Here is a 21,539-nt window from a genome sequence, read left to right as displayed (position 1 = left end):
ACTTACTTCTGGGTAATATTAATTGTTAATATTAATGATAATGACACAACAAATATGCAAAATCTGAAGAGGCGTAACAACTTTCATAGCACAGTAGCTGCAGTTTGCTGTGACTTTGCCTGTACCTTTTGCCTATTATCAATAATCTTTCTCTTCTGTTTGTGGCTCATCATCAGTCAGTGTCCAGGTTGTCTCAAAGTTGGGAGACACAGGTGAAGTGGGATGTTCAGGCCTAAAGGCAGTAGTAGGGATGTCCTGAGCCAATCTGTAAGAATCAGGATCAAAAATGTTGTGATGTAAAATGTTATGTAAATCCTACATATTCATTTATGAGCCTTTCTTTGGTTATTTGCTCTGGATACATTAGCTGTCAAAAGTGGTTGATTTCCATTAAACACTGGAAAGTCTCCTAACACACAGTGTTGGGAGCAAGTGAACCCAAAAGTGCACAGCATCCGGCTATTTCATTTAATGATTATATGTCAGTGTGTCTCATTGAGCAGTGTGAGAAGAGCTAGATAAAAATAAAGCTCTCTTTGCCTTTGTTACAGTTATTATACCTCTAAAGTGTTGGTTGGTTGAAAACTGTATTTAAATTTCAGTGTTTGTTTTTTTTGTTATGTTGTGATGGAGATAGGCTAATTTCTGTCCAGGCCCCTCTTGTGCAACAGATGCACACTGACAATACTCTTTCCTCTAGCTAACTCCCCATGTAGATTTCCTTTTGAATAATGTTCTACTATTAAATTTTATCTCGCCGGAGCTACTGGATTTAATGATGTGATTTGTCAGAATAAGCCTACAGGGCAGTGAACTCCTAAATTTACATTTATTTTAAAGTTTAAAATGTACATTTTTGCTATACCACAATCGTCCAAATTGTAAATCAAAAAATCTTGTTTTGTGTCAACTTATCAATATAAAATTTGTACAGTATGTCTCTCTTGTGCAGCTTCAAGTGATTCCACTCACTGTTGCACGTTCAACCAGATAAGAGGGGAAACCAAATCATTTCAAGCACTTGGTGTAGTTTTTGGTTGAATGGTAGTCTGGGGAAAGCTACAGTGCTTTCTAAGTTCATGACTGGTTTCCAATTTGTTTTTAAAGCCTGTTTAGTTTTCTCAGTCTATTCTAGGACTTTTGTTGTGTAAAGCTGTGTCAAGACTAACATTACCATAATCTGTCAGTAGCTATCAGGTGTCTGTAGTTAGCCCAGTGGCCCTATGAGGCTGCAATACTTAAAGACTGCAACAGTACACATGAAATAAAATGGTTATTAAATGATAAAACTGGAGATCCATGCCCCTAGCATAACTTTAGTCAGGAAAATGAACAAACTTGGCTGAATTTGCCCCCCAGTGGTTTTCATTTGGAGATGCTGCTGTTCACTGAAAAGTATCCTGAGTGATAATTTTGTTTTTAAAAAGGCAGCGCTTCTGTACATTCACTACAGTGTTTTTCACAGGTTGAGAATTTACTTATGGTGGTGGGTGGCTCTGCATGTGACTGCTGTACATGCAGAGACTCATGCAGTTTACAGGGAGAGAGTGTAACCCAGGTTATTTTCTGTAGCTGCAATTTAACCCTGTGAGCCCGTACGTATCATATATGATACCCACATTTCTGGGACTCATTGCATCACCATCAAGCATAAACTTTGCATTTAACCCTTTTAGATGAACTCTTATGCTCGTATACTGACTCCTGGTAGACACTCCTCACTTTTCTAAATGTTTTGACATGTGTGATACAAACAAAAAATATACTTAGAATTTTTTTTTTTTAATTTTTTTTTTTTACATTTTGTCAAAGGGACAAATAAAGAGTTCATATTTGAAAAATTAGAATTTTCTGACCATTCTTTCATAGTTCAGGTCTCACAGGGTTAAAGATGTCGCCTTAACGCCTCACATGCAGACTCTGGGTGTTTGCTATAATTTACTGGTGTTCCTAAACGCCTCACATCACAGGCTAGCTGGCGGTAGACACTAGCTAGGTGGCTGCGCACAGAGAAGCCTCAAGTCCCCACTTTAGTTACTGCAGCACATGCAGGCGTGAGACCAAAAATGACTTGTTCTGAAAAGAATGAAAGACGACGCTCTAATGTAAGGTTTACCCAAGTTCAAATGGAGTGATTGGAATTGGTGTAGACTTGCTAGATGGATTGTAAACAAAGCTGCTGTGGTGTTCAGGCTGCGTAGCTGACATGTTTGTCTGTGGATGTAGTGTTAAATCCTACATGCTTGGTTTAAAAGACTTAAACCTGAAGTTTGATAGTTTATTATGCAAGTATCATTGACTGTTCACGGTCACATGGAAATTCATTTTTTATTTATTTTCACATTCAGGGAAAAAGGAAATAATCCAGACAGCCATAGCTGACTAGCCTTTTGTCATGTCTTTTCTCCACACCTCCCTCCAGTATCACAATTCTTAAACGGGCATACCTTCTCAAGAGTGTTATTACCCCCTCCAAGGAACCTTAAAGTATTGTTGAAAAAGCAGAGGATAGATTGCTCTTCCTGCCCCAAGTGGCTTTCTTTCTCTCCCTGCTGTGATACTGAACAGTAAGTGAAAGGCTGCCAGCAGCCATGCTGCACCTGTCCCTCTCAGGCCAGACACTCAGCCCTAAGGCAAGATGACAGACAGCCTCAGTCTGGACCACTGCTGGGGCTGGTTTTGCGGGTATTTATAGCCACCAGCTCCCAGACAGGAGCCACAGGGGATAAAAAAGGAAAAAGCAGAGAGAATTGTGGCGATCAGTCAGTTAAGGTAAGGGGATAATTAAGTAAAAGAGCATAAGAAGGAAGGATTAAAAGGAAGCAAATGTAAGGAGGGAAAAGAGGGAAAAAGAAGTATGTACGAAGAGAAGAGCAGTACTCCATCTCTGTCTCCCCTCCCCCTCCTTACTTGGTTGGGGCTCCCCTGACTGCATGTGGCGCTACCTAACCAAAACATTGCTTTGCATCGTTGGTCTTCAGCCAAGGAGCCTGGGGGCAAGGTCGCACAGTGTGTATGTGTGTGAACACGTGCGTGTGTTTGTGTGTGTGTCTCCCTGTCCCCATTCAGAAATGAATGCCTGGCCAGGCCTGAGCACATGTGGTCGAAGTGAATGCTGCTGCTCTGAGAGTATCCATGTGGCCGCTGGTTAGAGAGGATGGGCTGAGAGGAGCGAGTGAGGGAAAGATGGATGGTTCCTTCAGCCTTAAATAAGCTTCCACCACATGGAGCACCTGCTTGCCTGATGCCACGGACAGACAGCAGGCTAGCATGGCAGATCTGGAAGGCTGTGTTTACTCAACAAAGTGCGTAGGCCCAGTGCCCTCATTAAAGGCAGGATCCTGACTGAATCTCAATGAAGACATCCAGCAGCAGCAGCAGCAGACGGTGGATAGGAGTTTGACTGCCTCACTCTTTCTGCCCTCTCCCATCCTGTAGCATTAAGACCAATGCCCCGTTCATCATATGTTGACAAGTGATAGCTGTATTTGATTAGGATATGTCTTAGATAAAGTATCATTCCTCAACCCTCACTACTTTCACCTGTGCAGCTGCAGTAAATTGCTTCCTCTGTTAGCCATGGCGCTGCCAGCCACGAGCATGCATTCTGATTATGGCCTCTGGTCTCTTACTCATGTTGTCTTTATTTCAAGGTAAGGATATGTTGTTTTACAAGATAAATTTGTCCAAGATTAATAAACGCTTCTGAAGAGATGAGTTAGCTGGATGGGCTGACAATTGATTTAGCCTACTACAGTCTTGCAAGGAAACTTAATGTAGCTTTTAGTGGGCATTCAGACTGAAAACCAAAAACCCTGTGTTAAAACAGTGCAAAGGGTTGATGGAGGTGTGTTTCTTCAGGTATAGTTGAGACATATGTTGAAATACAAACTAGGAAGTCCAGTTTGAGTAATGGATCTGTAAGTTTTAAGGCTTATCACATGCCATAACAGAGTCATTTATCTATTGTTTGTGGCAACCCAGTAGAAAGGTTGGCAAAATTGGAAAAATGCTGAGCCTGGTTAAACTTTTTTGCTGCATGACCATGTGTTTTTTTTTTTTTTTTGCCAGAGTTATCTGTGTTGGCTCTCCCACTAGGGCTGTGTTTATTTCACAGCTGAAGTCAGTCTGAATGTGGCTTGAGGCTTATTTAAAAGAAGAAAATTTTATTTCTTCACATTATCCCATTAAATGATTTATTAGGTTACTTAAAAATTCTATAATTTTTTAAAAATGATTGGGTTATTCCCTGCCAGTGCATCTTACATGTGCACAATACCGCACAGTATCTTACTAATTTAAAGGATTTGCAGTTGATTTACTATTTTTCAGTTCCGATGATGAATTTTGATAATTTCTATAAAACAAGAGATTGTATTGCAAGAGAGTAGTGGTAAACAGGAACCAAACACTGGTGGTCTGGTTGGAGCTGCAGGTGAGCAGGTGACGCTTATATTACGGTGTGTTCACATACCTCTGACATGTCACTGACATATTTTCATATTGAAAACCACATGTGACCTGCCAACCTCACAGTGCAGCTCAGTTTTAAAAGTAACACTAACTCTAGAAAAACCCATCAGCGGTATCGTACTTCATACACAAATAACAACTCTCAAATGGTAATATAGAACAAATGGTTGAGATGCCCCCTTAGGACATTAAATCAGTATATTCTCACGCACCAAATGCGAACATTGACACCCTGCAACTCATTTGATTTTTTTCATTTGTCCAGGTCCAACTAATTCATAAGTCACAGAGGTGGTTTTATTCATCGAGGACAGCCTTAATGCACCCACACCTCCTCATCTTTTCTGGCTGTCTTAATCACTTCATCTCAAACAAACCACGGCTCCCTAGGCACTCGGCATTATGCTCACACCTCTGGATGGTGTGACACAAATATTCCTCCACCACCCAGTAGGATCCCTGAGTGCTGCTGGATTCTCTCCGTTGTCACACTGTGTTTGTCAGCCAGTAGCGATGCTCTTATTATCACGCTGTGTCTTGGTTCTGTCCTGTGCTGCAGGAACAAGGCCAGAGTTCAGCACCAGATAGCATGTTGGCTCATTAATGTCCCATAATTGGGAGGGTTTGTGAACATTTGGACTGAGAGGATTTGATTTTTGACATGTGTGCTGATTTGTTGGTTGAGTTGCCATTGATACATGGGGAAGATAAAAATACTTGGCAGTAAATGCTTCTTGTGCAGGCTTATTTAACAAACCACAAAGGCAGTGTGGCTTAGGAAAGTGAATGTGTTAATCTTCATTTTCTCATCCCTTTCTTCTCACCTAGATCTCGGATCATTATCCTGGGATGATTTGGAGAATGACCTTCCAGACGAATTGATCCCTAATGGTGGAGATATAAGCCTGATGGGTGGGATGCCTTCAAATGGTGGAGCAGCACCTGGAGCTGGTGGCAACCCTGCGGGCCTTGGCGGTGGCGGCGCCCCTGTTGTCCCAGACGCAGCCGCCAAGCACAAGCAGCTCTCAGAGCTCCTTCGAGCCGGTAGCACCTCCAGTATTACAGGAGCAGGGCTTAACTCAGCTAGCCCTCAGCCAGGCGGTATGGGGCCTCAGCTGGGCACACCGCTGGGTAAGAGCCCCCTTGGCCAAGGCTCCCCCAACAACCACCCGTCCCCCCAGGCCCAAAAAGCAGGAACACCAACTGGAATAGCAGGACAGAACAACAACAGTAATACTGCAACAATGGGCTTGAACACAGCAGGCTTCAACCAGGCCATGATTAACAATAGCCAGGGCCATGCTGGGCTGCTGTCCCAGGGAGGGCAGCCCCAACCTGGGCAGGTGATGAACGGTGGTCTCGGACCCGGAGCTGGGAGAGGACGAGGAGCAGGAGTAGCAGGTATGCAGTACCAGGGACCGACAATGCAGGGAGCCGCACCAGGACCTGGAGGAGCTGGTAGTGCTTTGGCGGAGACACTCACCCAGGGAGGGCAGCAGATGGGAGCTCATGCCACCCTCAGTGCAGCCCAACAAGCAGGCAACATGAACAAGGTGAGTCATCACCGTTCTTTTCAGTATAGTGTTTGTGCACATGGGTTGTAGGGCTACAGTGTATTGAGGATCACAGGAAATATATCTCAGGCTCTGATTCATCATTTACATAGAATTATCAACTTGTCATTCATGGGATGTGTGGATTGAAGCGTGGGAGGAAACTCTTTTAACATTGGCCACAAATGAATGTAAACCCCTTGGAAGCGTGTAGACTCCTGACAGACAAACTTAATAAGCTTGATGATGATGATGATGATGATGAGTTTTTGTGTTTGCGTGTTGGTGCTCTGAGCTCTGTTCTTCCTGTGATGCTTGACTGATCCAGACGTTAACCAGTCAAAATGATCTTGTTTATTCTCATTCAAATGAAAACTTTGAACTCAAGTGGAGGCTTAATTAGTCAATCCTGGATTAATTTACTTTTCATGCTCTTATTTTGGAATAAAAGTAACATTAGTGGACAATGGAGAACCATCATACCACCATGTGGTCTAATGTGATGGGCTAGCATGGTGTCATGACTACGTACATGCAAATTTTTTGTTACTGCAGTGACACAGCAGAAATTGAAAGTACTCTGAGGAATTTTCACAGTAAACAAGGTTTTGTTTCTCACAAAAAACTATGGTGCGTCTTAAAAGCTACACAACACTTTAACTGCTTTTCCCACTTCAGAAAACACTGTCAGAGTTTTCTTTTGATGTTTTTTCAAAGCAGAATTGTTTAGATAGGCTTGCCTTCTTCTTCTCCAGGTTTATTGGCACATTGCTGCCTTTAGGGTGTATTACAGGGGTGTCAAACTGTTCCACAAAGGGCCGGTGTGGCTGCAGGTTTTTGTTCCAACCAATCAAGAACACACAGTTTGACCAATCAGCTTTCTGAAGACTGAGATCAGTTGATTAAATGAGTCAAGTCTGGTGTGCTGCTGCTTGGTTGGAACAAAAACCTGCAGCCACACCGGCCCTTTGTGGAACAGGTTTGACACCTCTGGTGTATTACCACCGTACTGCTGATATTCATTAATAACCTCAGCAGTGGGCAGTGGCGATCACCCCTGTACTTGTGGCGTTCATCCTTGTGTGATTGCTCTGAGCATGAGATACAGTATTGTGTAGAGACATCCTGTTGGAAAGATAGCACATTTGTTTAGACGTTTGTTCATTATAAAAAGATTACATGACAATAGGTTTGCCATGGTACTTGTACAGGCACACACATTACATAACTCGATCGCTGACCCCACCTTTTTTTTCTTTTTTTTAATAGACATAAGACCCATTTGATTCATTTTCACGTATCAACAGTATTGCTCATGTTCATCAAATATTAAATTCTTAATTTGTCAAATACTGGTCTTTAGTTAACAGAGTTGCATTACTGAGTTTGAGAGTCTTATTGTGTGACTATGTTTGAGCTTGCCCACATGTCTGTAGTGGCTGAGGAAAAATTTATTTTAAATCTTTGACAATATCATATTGTTATAATGGTTGTATAAGTTGTTGATGGCAGTTTGAAGAATAAGATGTTGAATTTTTTTCCCTTGGTAATTTGTACTGCTTGTCAAAATTTTCCCTCATTTCCAAATGCTTGTTTTTCAACCATATTGAATGTCTGCATTTATTTGGCTATATACCATGTTACACAGTCTGTTAGCATGCGCCAGCTTGTACTATCACATTTATATTTAGACACACATCCGAAAGCTTTGGCAATAGTTGCAGCTGGGGCTGTCTTTCCAAGTTTGGAGAACTGGGTGGCTTGGTTGATCTGTAGATAGTTTTTTACATTAGTGGTATTAGCACCTTTCACTGACACTTTATTGGAGCAAATCCAATAAATCGCTTCAAGGTCTACTTTTTCATTTGCTTTAAAATCAAAATGTGTCCACAGCGGCGCCGTCGTGCTAACTAAATCCATGCTGTTAGCCAATAGATCCTCATTGAAATTTGGTCACTTGAATGCCATTAAACCAGTGCAGAAGAAGGCGCAACGATATGAAATTATTAAAAGAGCGCAAGTCAAATCTCAGCAGTCAGCTCAAGTAATCACAGTCAAGTGATTATGTAATAATTATGACAGGCCTAGCTGGCTGCTCTGTTGGTCTTTCTCTATTCTCATTTTCAGCACTCTTGATTGTTTAGAAATGAAATGTACACTCCACATTTGGCAGCTCTACTCTCACTTTTGGCAAGTAGCTGATATTGACACGGCTGTCAACTGCTCAGCCATTGTTAAGATTAGTCTTGGGACTAAATAGTCACATGTACAAGTGTGAGAGAGATAGAGAGTTCATAGTGTCATTGACTGCTTAAACATAAGCTTGCCACCAGTGTGGTTTCACAGGAAATCAGCAGGAAGCCATCTATTGCACTGGCTGTGCATCAGAGCCAAGACACTAAAGAGATATGTAACCACAACACACAGACGGATGCCGTGAGCTACTGAGAAGAGACATGGAGAGATAGTCAATGTGTGTGTTGAGATTCATTCTTAAATATAGTATGTACACATACTGTAACCACAACATACAAAAACTCTGAAAAGGGGCTGGAAGCACATCTACGTTTATTAGGCCTTATGCCCTGCCCACCACCTCTGCTTGCGTTAGGTTGACTGGTGAAAGCACTGTGCATCAAGATGCTTTCAACATTTTGATGGAGGAGGCCTGTGTGTGTGTGTGTGTGTGTTGTAAGCTCAGCTGGTCTGCTGTGATTATCATGTCACCAACGGCTTTAGAGGAGAAAACCACTAGACCCAGTCTTAGTGTGTGGCTTCCTCTATTGTGCTTTAATCGTAGGTTGTAAATCTCTTTCTGGGCATTTGTGTTGGTGTGAGGCTGCTGTCACTCCTTCCCGCCTCGTGCTCCTTTGTTATTGTATATGCGTGAACACTCCCCTCGCTTTCTCTGGCTCATTGGATGGCTGCTTGCCCTGTCAGTCACGTAGAGGAAGACAGGTATTGTAAACCACTTAATCAGTTAGAATGACAGAGCGCGAGTGCAGCAAGGGAGGAGGAGGGAGGGCAGCTCAGCTGAATAGTCTGGCCTGGCAGCAGAGCGGTGAGATGATAGGTGGCAACTGTCCCGCCTGCCGATGTGTGGAGTGTGTTAGAGAGCGAGGGGGCTGAATGGGAAGAGCAAAGCAGTGGGGGCGTGCATTTGTGTGTGTGCGTGCGTGACCGTGTGTGTCCGCCTGCTCAGCTGTGTTGAAAGGCTGCCAGTGTCTGGTCGTCTCAGCTGGGTCTTTTTTTTTATCTGGTCTGTTGGAGCGATGTCAACAGCCTGAGGGGATACAGCCTGGCCTGGCATAGCAGAGTCTGGTCTGGTCTCTCAGCAGCTCCGTGGATGAGTTAGCAGCAAGTTGATCAGTGTGTAAAGCATGGCAGCAACTGGGGTTTTAATCCCCATGGCACCTCAGATCTTAATGTATGCAGTCATGGTTCTCGAAGGTGGGCAATATGGGTGAAGTTGTTATCACAGTAATTTCATTTGTAACATTTTTGTAATTATATTTCATTGTAATATACACCCAGTTGGCAGGTTATTGGGTCCACCAAGCTAAAACTAATAAAGTTTAATACAACAGTTGTGCAATAAATACTACATTTAATGGAGGTTATAATGTTTTTGTGGAAGCAGTTTTACAGACGTTCTGTTCAAGTTTATGATCATTTTGGAGGATGCAGTTTTTGGTGTTGGAATGTAGTGGGTTTCTATTTTGTTTCTGGTATTTTGTCCTTATTATTTTGGCCTCATTTATATCAATGACGATAGGCTAAACAAAAACACTGTTCTTTATAGGTCAGTACAGTTCTGCAGCATCTGTATTATTCTTCAAAATGATCATATACTTGACTCAACTAATCTCTAAAACTATCTCAATAAAAAGTGACCATTATAACCCCGATGAAATTTGGATATACTGCAGGACTGTTGTATTAGGTTGGATTTGTTACAGCTAACTGTACCTAATAAGCTGGAGACTGAGTGTATGTCACACTAGTAATTTTCCTGGTGAGAAACCACAGATAGATAAAATAACCAAATGATCTAGTGAATGAAATACCTCTCAAATCAAAGTACTTGAGGTACTGAGGCTAGAGTTTTGTAAATCTAATACTGCTGTAAAGTAAATTGATATGAAACATGGGCAGCAAAATCCAATTAAAACAATAACTAATAAAGGGAGAGTTACCTGAGCAAAAAGTATTAAATTCTCAGGTGGCTGAAAATGTTTTGTCTCACAGGACAGTATAGTTGGAGTCACATCAATGATATTAAAATCACTATTTTTACAGTATTGATGTTTGTCATGGTGTAACAAATACATTAAAAGCCAGATATAATAAAAGGATGAGTGATAAAACTGGTTGCAGTTTGCTTCAAATCACTGATTAGCTCAAAAGATGATACAGTCACAATGTGATCACTACATGATCATATCATCATGATACATTTCCACTGAAAATCACTCAAAAGAGAATGAAAATGCGACAGCCATAGTTTCTTAATATATATTTACTTCCTGTAGGGAGACCCCTCTGTGCAAGAGGTTCATTTATGGTACTTAATTAGCTGAAAACCTAATTTGCTCTGCAAGCCAACAGAATCTTGAGAGTACGACTGCCAAGTTGTGCTTAATTACCTGTCAGAGCGGCTATTTGATGAAACACTTTGCCAAAATAGAACAGCGTTTATCTAGTGGCTCCCTTAACTACTAGCTGTTGTTTTAGAAATGTTTTCAACTGTCTTGTCTGTGGTGGAACCACTGGTTGCAGATTCTACAACTGTCTAGTTGTAGAAGAGAGGGGAGCAGGCGGAGGAAGAGAAAGGTTGGAAATGTTTCTGTAGTCGAGGGCTGGAGAAGCCCTTCCTGCCAGCATGCTGGTGTCACGCTGAGCTGTTATGGTGCCAAAGCATCAGTGGGCTGGTTTAGACCGAACCATCACAGCTATGTCAGGGCCTGTATTGGCAGAGGGGGTCTTGTAGTGACAAATTCGCATTGGAATTGAGGTGAAACCTCTGTTGGCACATTGTTGCTGTTTTGACAGGTGTAGGTAGGTGAATGAGAACACACAAGAAAGTCATAATCCATCATAACATCTGGACTTTGTTACTCAAAAGCAGTTATGAGCCTTTGTTTGTGGAAAGTTTAGTTAATGGCACCACATTATTCTCAGACAGATGTTAGTCACTGGGTTGTTAGTAATATGGTGTAAATGACTGGGGGAGGACTAAGAGTCATAGTCCATCAGGTAAACATTTAACCAGATCAAATCAATATTTTCAACTTATTAATACTTAGAACAGCTGGAGTTGGGCATTTCAGGGCTGTAAAACAGCTTGTCCTGTCAGTCTGTGAAGCTAATACAGCTAAATTATTACATTAACGTTTCTGTCACTTTCTGTTTTTCCAGATGGGCCTGGGCAGCAATGGGGGTCCGTTTGGGGCTCAGCCTTACGGTCAGGGTGCGGCAGGGCCGGGCCAGCAGCTAAACCCTCAGCAACAGCTCCAGAACAAGGCTGCCCTTGCCAACAGTCTGCCACCGTTCCCCAATGAGCTCAAAGGGGCCGCTGTCACTAGCGTGCCAAACATGGTTAGTGCTTGTTTCACATAATCAGACATTACCCCATACCGACGATAACACGACATTTCTCTGTGTATGTTTAGGCACATGAATTTCCTTTGATATAGCAATACACTCATGGAGCTACGCACAGTACTATTTGAGTATTTTATTAAGAAAAAGAAATTGATTTCAATAAATCATTTTGATAGCTATTCTGATGATAATAAATCACACTTGTGTGTCTTGATGATTTTCAAATGGGTTCAAACTCTTCATGTCTGTGACCGGTGTTTCAGTATTATCATATTCTACAGTTAATAACTGTAGAAGCTCTTAATTTTATTGCCATTCTGTAATTTTCATTCAGTAGTTTCAGACCTGGAATGTTTTAAATCTCACTTTGGTGGATGCGCATTGATTCATGATAATTGCAAGTTGACTGACTCTATAATTGAATGACTCATCCGCTCTATTAGATGTAACTTTGTCGAAAGGTTGGACAGTCGCCAAGAATTTTTAAAACGTCATATAATAATAGAGGTGCAACCCTGAAGGCTGCTGAACAACGTCGGGGGCTGATTTGCCACTTGATGTTAAGAAAAAGTAGTTAGACTTTGAACAGGCGTATCTCATGTCTCACTTCAGATGAAATTAGAAAAATGTGTGAAACGCATTGGTAATAGCATGCGATGAAAATAAGTGAGCTGATGCTTTGTTCTTCAATAAAAGCACACGTGTGGTATTTTATAGCTTTATTACTAATTTTCTGTTAAATCAACAGCTGTTGAATATAAAAATAACCAGAATTCTGTCTTTAGATTGTATGTTTTGTCTGACCAACAGTCAGATTTACCAGTGTTATTAACATACAATTAAATAAAATGGAGAAAATCAAATTGCTCCAAACTTTTTACAAACTGTAAGCAGCAAGTGTTCACGTTACCAACATATTTTATGTTTCTAACTGACTAACTGTTTTAGCACCACTTGAAATCCCTGATAAAGTTTCGTAACTGAATACGGAGAAGAATCTTCTCACCTTAAGTGACTGACAAGAACTTGCCTCTTTACAGCTGTGGTATTGACAGCACCACAAGCAAAAAGAGATTGACAGCATTATTTTAACCCATTATAACTTTGACACGTGTCTGCCTTTCTCTTTGTCAACCATGCAGCAGCTCCAGCAGCAGCCTCAGCAGCAGGCGGCCATGCTTCCCCTGGCCGGCAGTGGAGGTGTGGCAGTGCCATCGGCAGGCCCCACAGCCGACCCAGAGAAGCGCAAGCTGATCCAGCAGCAGCTGGTCCTGCTGCTTCACGCACACAAATGCCAGCGCCGGGAGCAGGCCAACGGGGAGGTTAGGGCCTGCGCCCTGCCTCACTGCCGCACCATGAAGAACGTCCTCAACCACATGACCCACTGCCAGGCCGGCAAGTCCTGCCAGGGTGAGTTGGAGTGTTTGAAACAAATAGACAGTGAAATCAAACGGATGAGTTCCAGCTGTGTGGTCACCTTATTAAAGGATCAGGATACCATAAGCTCAGTTCTTTTAGGCCTTAATAAATGTTCATGTCAGTCTTGACAAAGTAAAAAAACCAAAACAAAAAGAAAAAAATTACTGTCATGTTGTTGAACCGACATTGAAACAGCAACCTTACAGGATGTCATAGATGGCACACCTCTCTTGGATTTTTCAAATTCAGCACACAGAGAAGAGTTTGCAAGAGACTGATTTTAAATTTTGCTGCTGCAAGTTGGTTGCAGATAAGAGGGTGGATCATTTAGAAAATCTGCCTGTTTTTGGACAAAGACAAGTATGGCATTATGTTGCTTTCCCGACAGCCTGTGCTGTCAGTCTCATTGAACAGTCATAAATGAGTTGACCTCAGAGCCAAATGCATGTTGTCCACCGAATTGTGTCTCGTTGCTACCAAACTTCTCAGTTAAGTCACAGCACTCACTGTTGCTGGTCTCTAGCCACTGTCATTGTTACGGGTTTGGTTACATATATTTACACAAATCTACCACATACAGAAAAACAGTAGGCAAAAACATCACTTACCACAAAATAACACTTACCACATCATCTAAATCAAAAGAAAAACTTCTAACGTTTGGGGCGGGGTGGGGGTGTTACAGAAGTACTTTGGAAATTGCATCAAATCAGATAGGGCTTCCCCTAATGAGACAATGAGATGTATTGTGGGTGTTGAGTGGAGTGAGGGCAGTTAAGATTAAATGTTAATTGAATGAAATTTAACGGTGGAATTTTTGCACTCAGTTGAAGGCAGTATCACAAGAAGGCTGTTTCTTGATAAAACTGCACAGTGATAGTCCCAGGTATTCTACACAGTTGTGTGATGATGTGAAGGGTAACATTTCTTATAAACAGCAGCTACTTGTGTGGCAAAGTTTGTCTCTTTCTCATCATCTTAGAAAGTGTTTCCAAATATCTGCTTAATTAATTAGATCATTCAAACTGCTCTCTGGTACACGTCAGATGTCTTTTCTGGCCACTTTTACGACTTAAGCCCCATTTTATTTATAAATTTAATGTTTGTGATTGGTCGTGTATTTCACATGCCTTTTTTTAACCACAACCATAAAAGTTATTAGGAACTTCATTGCTCACTATCAGAAAAATTATCTGTCATTTGGACGGTGCTTTGCGTTCTTCTACACGGCTTGGATACAGGCAGGAAATTTGCATAAGGCTGCACAAACATGGGAGAGAGTGAACATGACGTAATTCTGAATAGGACGACTCTGACCAGCCAAGACAAAACATACCTAAAAGAGGCACCACTCCTGTCTCATGGACGGGGTTTGGACATGAAAAGTCTGACAGGGCCAGAAAACCGTACTTTGCAAATTATGCCGCAGGCTGGTCCTCTCAACAGACCCAAACACCACTAACCTCTTTTACCGCCTATGCAAATATTATGTCAATGTATGACTCTATGGATGAGAGCCACAAAAGTACAGTGCTCAGAAAACATATTTATATTTTGTTACATTGCTTACACATGTATTGGCATGTATAAGTGTGTGTGTGTACATATAATAAAATGAAACCGACCATTCCATGTGGTCATTTTATATAAAATAATTATTCACTGAATTTACAGAAAATGTGCTGTGTTGTTATCTGGATATAAAATGATCAATATTGGGATATTGATCATATCACGCAGTCCTAGCTTCAGCACATTCCATTAAACATAACAATTAATTAATGAGAGTGGACTTCAAAAACAAACAATCAACCAGATTTGGTGCAAGATTTACTTCGGTCAAATTCAGTTATACTTCATTAATTGTTTGATTCCTTTTATCTCTTTACTTTACATCCCTACCTTGTCTCCGTAGGGAAGTCAGTAGCCCAGCCAAGGCCAGGCATATGTTTCCCTTCACTCCTTGTTGGTCACACCATGTGTCTCTGGCCCAATTCAGACTCAGCACAGGGGGATTTCCATCCAATCAAATAACACAACTCTCCCCTCCTACGGGCTCGCCTGCTTGCCCTTGCATCTTGGTCTGCTGCTCCTCCCACCACCAGTTTCTTTATCTAGATTGGCGATATTGTCTGTTTTTGTCTGCTCTTAAATCCCCCTGCTCCTCTCCTTCCTGTTTCACCCTCAGCATTGCTGTGATGAAAAATTTCCCTTTGGACTACTCTCATTTAAGTTCGACTCTATGCGCTGCTCTTGGCCTTAAATGCTTAAGTTAAGTTTCAAGCCAAACATAATCAGAGGCTGAGGTGTGTTGAGAGTAAAGGAGTCTCTGTTTCTGCTCCCTGCATGCCAGCTCATTTCCCCTCGCTCAGGATCTCTGCTTCTCACTGCCACTGAAATAACGTTGGTGAGAGATTTTGTTTCCTAACAGATAGTTATCATCTCTAAGAGTTTAGATTTATCTCATGTCTGTTGGCTCAGTTCATTTTCACCTGGAGTCTGCGGGCTGTGTGGTTTGGCTTTGGACCCAAATCGGAGGCCTTTTCTTTATCACTGCATACTCAGTCGCAGAAAGCCACCAACATGATAGCACTGCTGGGTTTGAGTCTTTGCCAGTAGTATTGGCGTTCTTACAAAGATAATAAGATTTAATTGTGTTTATTTGTGTGCAGCCCTTGAAGCTTGAAGCCATGTAGTAATTGTATATGGAGCAGTACTTAGAAGTGCCAAGGCAGCTAGCAGGGCTGTTTTTAGCCCGCTTGTGATTTCTTGTCAGATTAGCTGCTAGCACATTAGCCTGGCCACAGATGAAATGAAGCGCCTCAGTTTGTCCAGTCACGCACCAGGAAATACGGTTTAGGTTCCCTTTCCACTGGGCCAAATCAACAGCCTTCCAAGAGTGGAAATTAGTGCAGTAAGCTGAACCTGAGATCTGTGAATTTTGGGCAGATGCATTGCTTTCCTCTAATTCTCTCACTCTCCGTCCATCTGTCTCACTTTTTTCTTATGTCTTTTTTTTCTTTTTCTCTTTTTTTTTCTTCCTCACAGGTCCACTAGGCTTATCCTTTAATCATATTTATACAACATGTCTAGTAAGTCCTAGCTCTGAGTTTAAATCAAATCCATATTTTGTGTAAGTTATTATTTTTACCAGGAAACTTATGACAAACATATGTAAAGATTTGCCATTAGTGGTAATGCAGGTACAGACGAAGAGCTGGGACAGAAACAAAAGGCCATGTTAGTCATGTGAGCACACGTGGTCTTCAACCATCGCAATATGGATCATTACCAGATTAAATGTAACAACCGTGATATTGATTTCAGGTGATGTTGCCCATCACGTGCGTCGCGTGGTGATGACCAACTACAGAAAAGTATCAGCATAAAGATGTTATACCTTGTTGCTTACTTTCCCTCTCTCTCTGTTGGTTTTTCTCTGCAGTGGCTCACTGTGCGTCATCCAGACAGATCATCTCCCACTGGAAAAATTGCACACGACACGATTGTCCCGTCTGCCTGCCGCTGAAGAACGCCAGCGACAGGCGCACCCAGCAGCGTAAGTGCGAGTATCAGGCTCAGGCCCTCTGTCACTTAACCATTGTCAAGTCATTCATGTTTCACTGCACACACCAAAGACGAGGCTGAATTACCTCCATTGACTGTGTTGAATAAGCAGGACATCTAGACATGGCAGCCTCTGGGTTTGGTTTAGCGGAGCCCTCAATCTTTAACCTCAGTCATGACAGGATATTATGTTGGTATACTCAGCTCTAATAGTCCTTGGAGACAGCTTTAACAAGAATTATACCTGCTTGTTGCTTTCCTGAAAACCAGTCAGAGATGCTTGTGTGTAGAGCATGTTTCTGTTTCACTATCCAGGCCAGACAGGCAATTTATTTCAAGGCTTATGCTCCTCCACAATGGCTAAAAGCACTCGATGAGTAAGAGTGTGGTCCTGCTGGGCTTGTAATCTGACACACAGGAGGGCTAGGAGTGTGATGGAGGGAGAGAGGGTGGAAACGGAGAGCGTGTGCTGGAGGAGTCCCGCTGAGCCATTGGCTGTTGGACTGTTTACCGCTACTCCCCACAAGAACAGAGTTTGACACTCTGTCTGCCTCATACTAAAACTGCTTTTGTTTTTCCCTTGCTCCGTGTAACTGTTGTCATGGGCTCACGGTCTGTTTTGTTTTATGCCCCACCATCTTTTTGAGTCTTCTCTGGATTACTTTATATTAGTTGGCTGGATTACGTTAGTTACTTTAAACGCTCTCTCGTTTTTGTTCCCTCTCTGTTTTTTCTCTTTACTTCACCACTCTGCTCAGCATCTTTCATCACTCACAGCATTCCAGTGTTGGTCTGTCCCTGTTTGGCTTGCATGTTAAAGAACATGATGCCGGGGCTTGTGTGTCTCCTGCCAACGCAAACAGTGCGCAGGATTTCTTTGTTCTGCCTCCTCTGATTCTTGTCTTTGCTCAAACCGAGTGCTTTTTTAGCCCAACCAAAGCCTGAACCCAGAAAAATATGCTAATTCTCTGTCCCCTGAAGGGATTTATGCATTTATTCAGTTCACTGCTTTTTAAAGCGTTTAGCGTTACATTAATGTTCTCACTGTATCATGCTGCCATGTTATGACTTCATCTTGCCAGAGGTCACAGTGTCCAAACGCACTCGCATTTTATGTTACCTGTTTGGTGCGTCTTTGCCGATTTTTCACCAAACCAGATTCTTTTCTTATTTACTGGGCTTGGCACACAGTATCAACATTTGTATATTGTTTACGTACTGTAAAAAAAAAAGAGTAAGCAACATGATCAACACTACAAGCTGCTAGCAGTATGATTGTATGCAAATGTTTTGGACTGATGGATCCGTGTCCCTCCCCAGCCATGCTGAGCTCTCCCAACACGGGCCTCCAAAGCCCCATGTCTTCAGTTGGCGTGGGCCAGCCCAGTGCTCCCACTATCAATACCTCAGCCCCCATAGACCCCAGCTCCATGCAGAGGGCCTACGCGGCGCTTGGGCTGCCTTACAGCAGCCAGGCCACTGGGCAGACCCAGGCCCAGCAGGCCCCAGGCCCAGGACAGACAGCGGGGGCACAGAACGCACAGGCCCAGCAACAACAACAACTTTCGCAGCAGATGAGACCCATCAATGCACTCGGTAAAACCAGATGAGCTGATTTTATTCCTAGATTTTCCATGAGCACTGTCCCGCGCCCTTCAACATTGTATCTTCTGTTAAATTTGTGTCTGTAACTATGTATTGTTTGACTTATAAATGCACAGCACACCTTACTACAGGGATCCTAAATAGGTCTGAACTATGTAGAAGAAAAAAAACTATTTTGGAAAAGTACTGAAAAAAATACTTTCAGACACAAAACTATGAACTGAAATACAGGCTGCCTTTTTAACGTGATGTGTGAAAATGGACTTCAGTTATAGACATGGCAGCCATTCAAAGTCATAATATATGTGCTGAGCTTGGTTTTGAAATCAGGCAGTGCTGTTTGCTCACAGTGGTCGGTATTTGCAGGTAACCAGATGGCTCTTGGAGGTGCGGCAATGGGTGTGACCACTTCAGAACAGACGAACCTGCACACAGACTCCCTTTCCAACACACTCAACACTAACAAGTCAGTCCCTGCCAGTAACCGCTGGCTTACATTCATTGATCTGATTTATTTATTTGTGTATTTGTTGTAACAGATTTAGTGCACTTGCTGGCAAACTTTTAACAATGCATTTAAAAACACATATGATGGAAATTGCATGTCACATCTCACCTTCTTTGTTTCTCCTGCTCCACCTCCAGTCAGCTGCTGTCAGACGGGTCAACTGTGGGATCGATGGGCAACCTACCCACAGCAGCACCCATCTCTGCCACAGGCACCAGGAGAGCCTGGCATGAGCATGTCACTCAGGACCTGCGCAATCACCTCGTACACAAACTGTAAGTACATTGCCCCTGGCTGGAACAGTTGGAGATTGCTTGCCAGTCTCCTGACTGGTTCCTTACTCCCTCTTTGAATTTTGTTTGAAGGCCATAAGTAACCATTGTAGAAACTGCCACAGACATTCATTGCACAACATTCTGTTCTTCTGTGGCAGAGTACAAGCCATATTCCCTACCCCTGACCCAGCAGCTTTAAAGGACAGACGAATGGAGAACTTGGTGGCTTATGCCAGAAAAGTGGAGGGAGACATGTATGAGTCAGCTAACAGCCGGGTATGTCTTTTTAACCAGTCCTCGGCCAAGGCATGACGTGAATTGGTCACCTTATCAGACCTTTCAGTGTAGCCTCAAAATACGTAGTTTTCTGACCTTTACTATCTCCTTCCATCCCTTCCCACCTTCCTCCCTACAGGATGAGTACTATCACTTCCTGGCTGAGAAAATCTATAAAATCCAAAAGGAACTGGAGGAGAAGAGGCGCTCAAGGCTACAGAAGCAGATCATCAACCAGGCACCAATGGCTGCCCAGGGGACGCAGCAGCCTGGCCTCGCCCAGCCCAATGCCTTGGGCCCAAGGCCACAAAGTATGTATAAATATTATAACAGGATTTCATAGAAAATAAATTTTTGAGTTAATATGTTACCCAGCTAGTGTTGAGATTTTTTTAAAGGTTGTGTATAAAAATTTTATCCATACTGTTATACTTTCAGAATTTACTTATCTTTTTTGTTTGTAGAATTCTGCAGTGGAAAACTGTGCAGAGACAGTGGATGTTCTTGTTTTATTGCAGCTGTAAATATGGTAGTTATTTATGTATGTATCATCTAGCTATCTTTTGGTTCTTACATTATGTTTTTGCTCTGTAGACGGACCCGTTACCCTGCCCAACATGCCAAATCAGATCATGAATCGCATGCAAGTTTCACAAGGTATGTCTTTGCATGTTGCATGTTAGACATAGCAATTTCAGCCTCCTATTACATAGGGAGGGTCAAATAAAACAACTGGCAGTCAGAATTTAGGGCTAAAGTAGAAGCTGCTTTCGCTTACAAAGAGAAAGTAGCACAGGAAAAGAGGAGCAGTAGGCAAAATGGTGACAAGAAAAAGAATAAAAGAAGTTGTTAGAAAACAAACGTGCCAGATGAAGTAGTAAAGAGAAACAGAAAAATAATTCAGGTTAAAGCAGAGATGCTAAACTAAAACTGTCTGATATCACCATGTAGCTTAAGCTTCCAAATTGTACTAAACTTAAAAAAAAATGTATAATTGGTCACCACTGTCTTGGCATTGTATAATACTTCTGTGTGTCCATTGTTTAAAATTGTGGCCCACTCCTGTGTCCAGGAATCAACCAGTTCAACCACATGGCTCTGCCCAATGCCCAGATGTCCCAGGCACCCATGGGAGCCCGAGCTGCCTCACCTATGAGCCACCCGCAGCAAATGAACATGAGCTCCGTTCCAGCGGTGAGGAGGGCAGGGCGGCAGAGGGTCACGCAAATCACAGTGCAAACATATGCACACACATATACACAAACACATACAAGTAACGTGAGCGAACTCTGGCTGTTTGCACAGGGCACCTCAGGCTTATTAAAAATGTAGCTGACTGCTGAGGTCATGAGTGTTTGGTGAATTTTTAAGATGCACGAGTCACTGCACCTGGTGGACAAATAACTAAAAAGCAAAAACCTGCTGTAAGCAGAAGCAGGTAACGTGTAGAGGAAAGAGCAGGCTATGGCTGGAGATCTTTTGGGAAGCTTTGTGGATAGAGGCACTGACCTTAGAGTTGAAAATATTGTGCCCTGTTATTACATGTCACGTGAAAGAATGGGATGGCATGAACACAAAGTGTGTGTCACGGCCAGTTTTGTGTATTTCAGTCTTGGGTAAAAGGAAGTCTTAGTGGTACAGAATAAGACAGGCTAGGTTAGACATTAACCTACTTCTATTGAAAATAATTCTATTGAATTTGGGTTAAGACAGGCAGGTTCATATGGCTTGTGACCTCTGTATTTTTATTAACAATGGTTTCACAAATGTGAACATGTGCGTTTCTTGTTAAAGAAACAGTGAATCAAAAAAGGTACCAAGTTAATGGCTGATTTTGGATACTTGAGAATTACATGAAATGTAAAAAAAGAAATGTATAATTTGGGCAGATTTTTTTTCAACTAACATGAAAAACATTGTTGATAGGATACTTTGAATTTGGTTTTATTGAATTATGAGCAAGATGTGTACTCACTGGGACATTTTAAAGCTGGAAAAATAAACTTGTGAGTGTGCTTTACTTGACAGATGGTGTAATGGTGACACTGTTTCTATGTTACCTCAACCACCTTTTGCACTTCTGTACCACACTTACTTATCAGCCAACACCCTGATACAGATATGTCTGTGATAAGCTTGAATGGGGTTGATAATAGATCATGCCAGTGTATTGTCTGGCTGCCGCAGGGAAGTAATGTCCTCGATCATCAACCCTCAGAAATGTATTAATCATTTAAAACTGAAACAATACGAAGTTCA

At 42.2% G+C, this 21,539-nt stretch overlaps 1 protein-coding gene across 4 annotated transcripts in view; it reads left to right on the top strand.

The window, feature by feature from the left end:
• crebbpa (CREB binding protein a) overlaps nucleotides 1-21,539 on the top strand; it is a 43,073-nt gene that overhangs the window by 6,143 nt on the left and 15,391 nt on the right. For all 4 annotated transcript variants that reach the window (XM_041036110.1, XM_041036109.1, XM_041036108.1 and 1 more), the window contains exons 2-12: nucleotides 5,302-6,026; nucleotides 11,445-11,624; nucleotides 12,773-13,040; nucleotides 16,495-16,608; nucleotides 17,937-18,212; nucleotides 18,588-18,687; nucleotides 18,867-19,004; nucleotides 19,163-19,280; nucleotides 19,420-19,591; nucleotides 19,875-19,937; nucleotides 20,353-20,474. In XM_041036110.1, coding sequence (XP_040892044.1) covers nucleotides 5,302-6,026; nucleotides 11,445-11,624; nucleotides 12,773-13,040; nucleotides 16,495-16,608; nucleotides 17,937-18,212; nucleotides 18,588-18,687; nucleotides 18,867-19,004; nucleotides 19,163-19,280; nucleotides 19,420-19,591; nucleotides 19,875-19,937; nucleotides 20,353-20,474 — 2,276 coding nt within the window. The remainder of the gene's footprint in view (nucleotides 1-5,301; nucleotides 6,027-11,444; nucleotides 11,625-12,772; nucleotides 13,041-16,494; nucleotides 16,609-17,936; nucleotides 18,213-18,587; nucleotides 18,688-18,866; nucleotides 19,005-19,162; nucleotides 19,281-19,419; nucleotides 19,592-19,874; nucleotides 19,938-20,352; nucleotides 20,475-21,539) is intronic.

This window comes from Toxotes jaculatrix, chromosome 4 (assembly GCF_017976425.1).
Source record: "Toxotes jaculatrix isolate fToxJac2 chromosome 4, fToxJac2.pri, whole genome shotgun sequence".
Lineage (NCBI taxonomy): Eukaryota > Metazoa > Chordata > Actinopteri > Toxotidae > Toxotes > Toxotes jaculatrix.
This window is presented reverse-complemented; position numbering and strand designations above follow the sequence as displayed.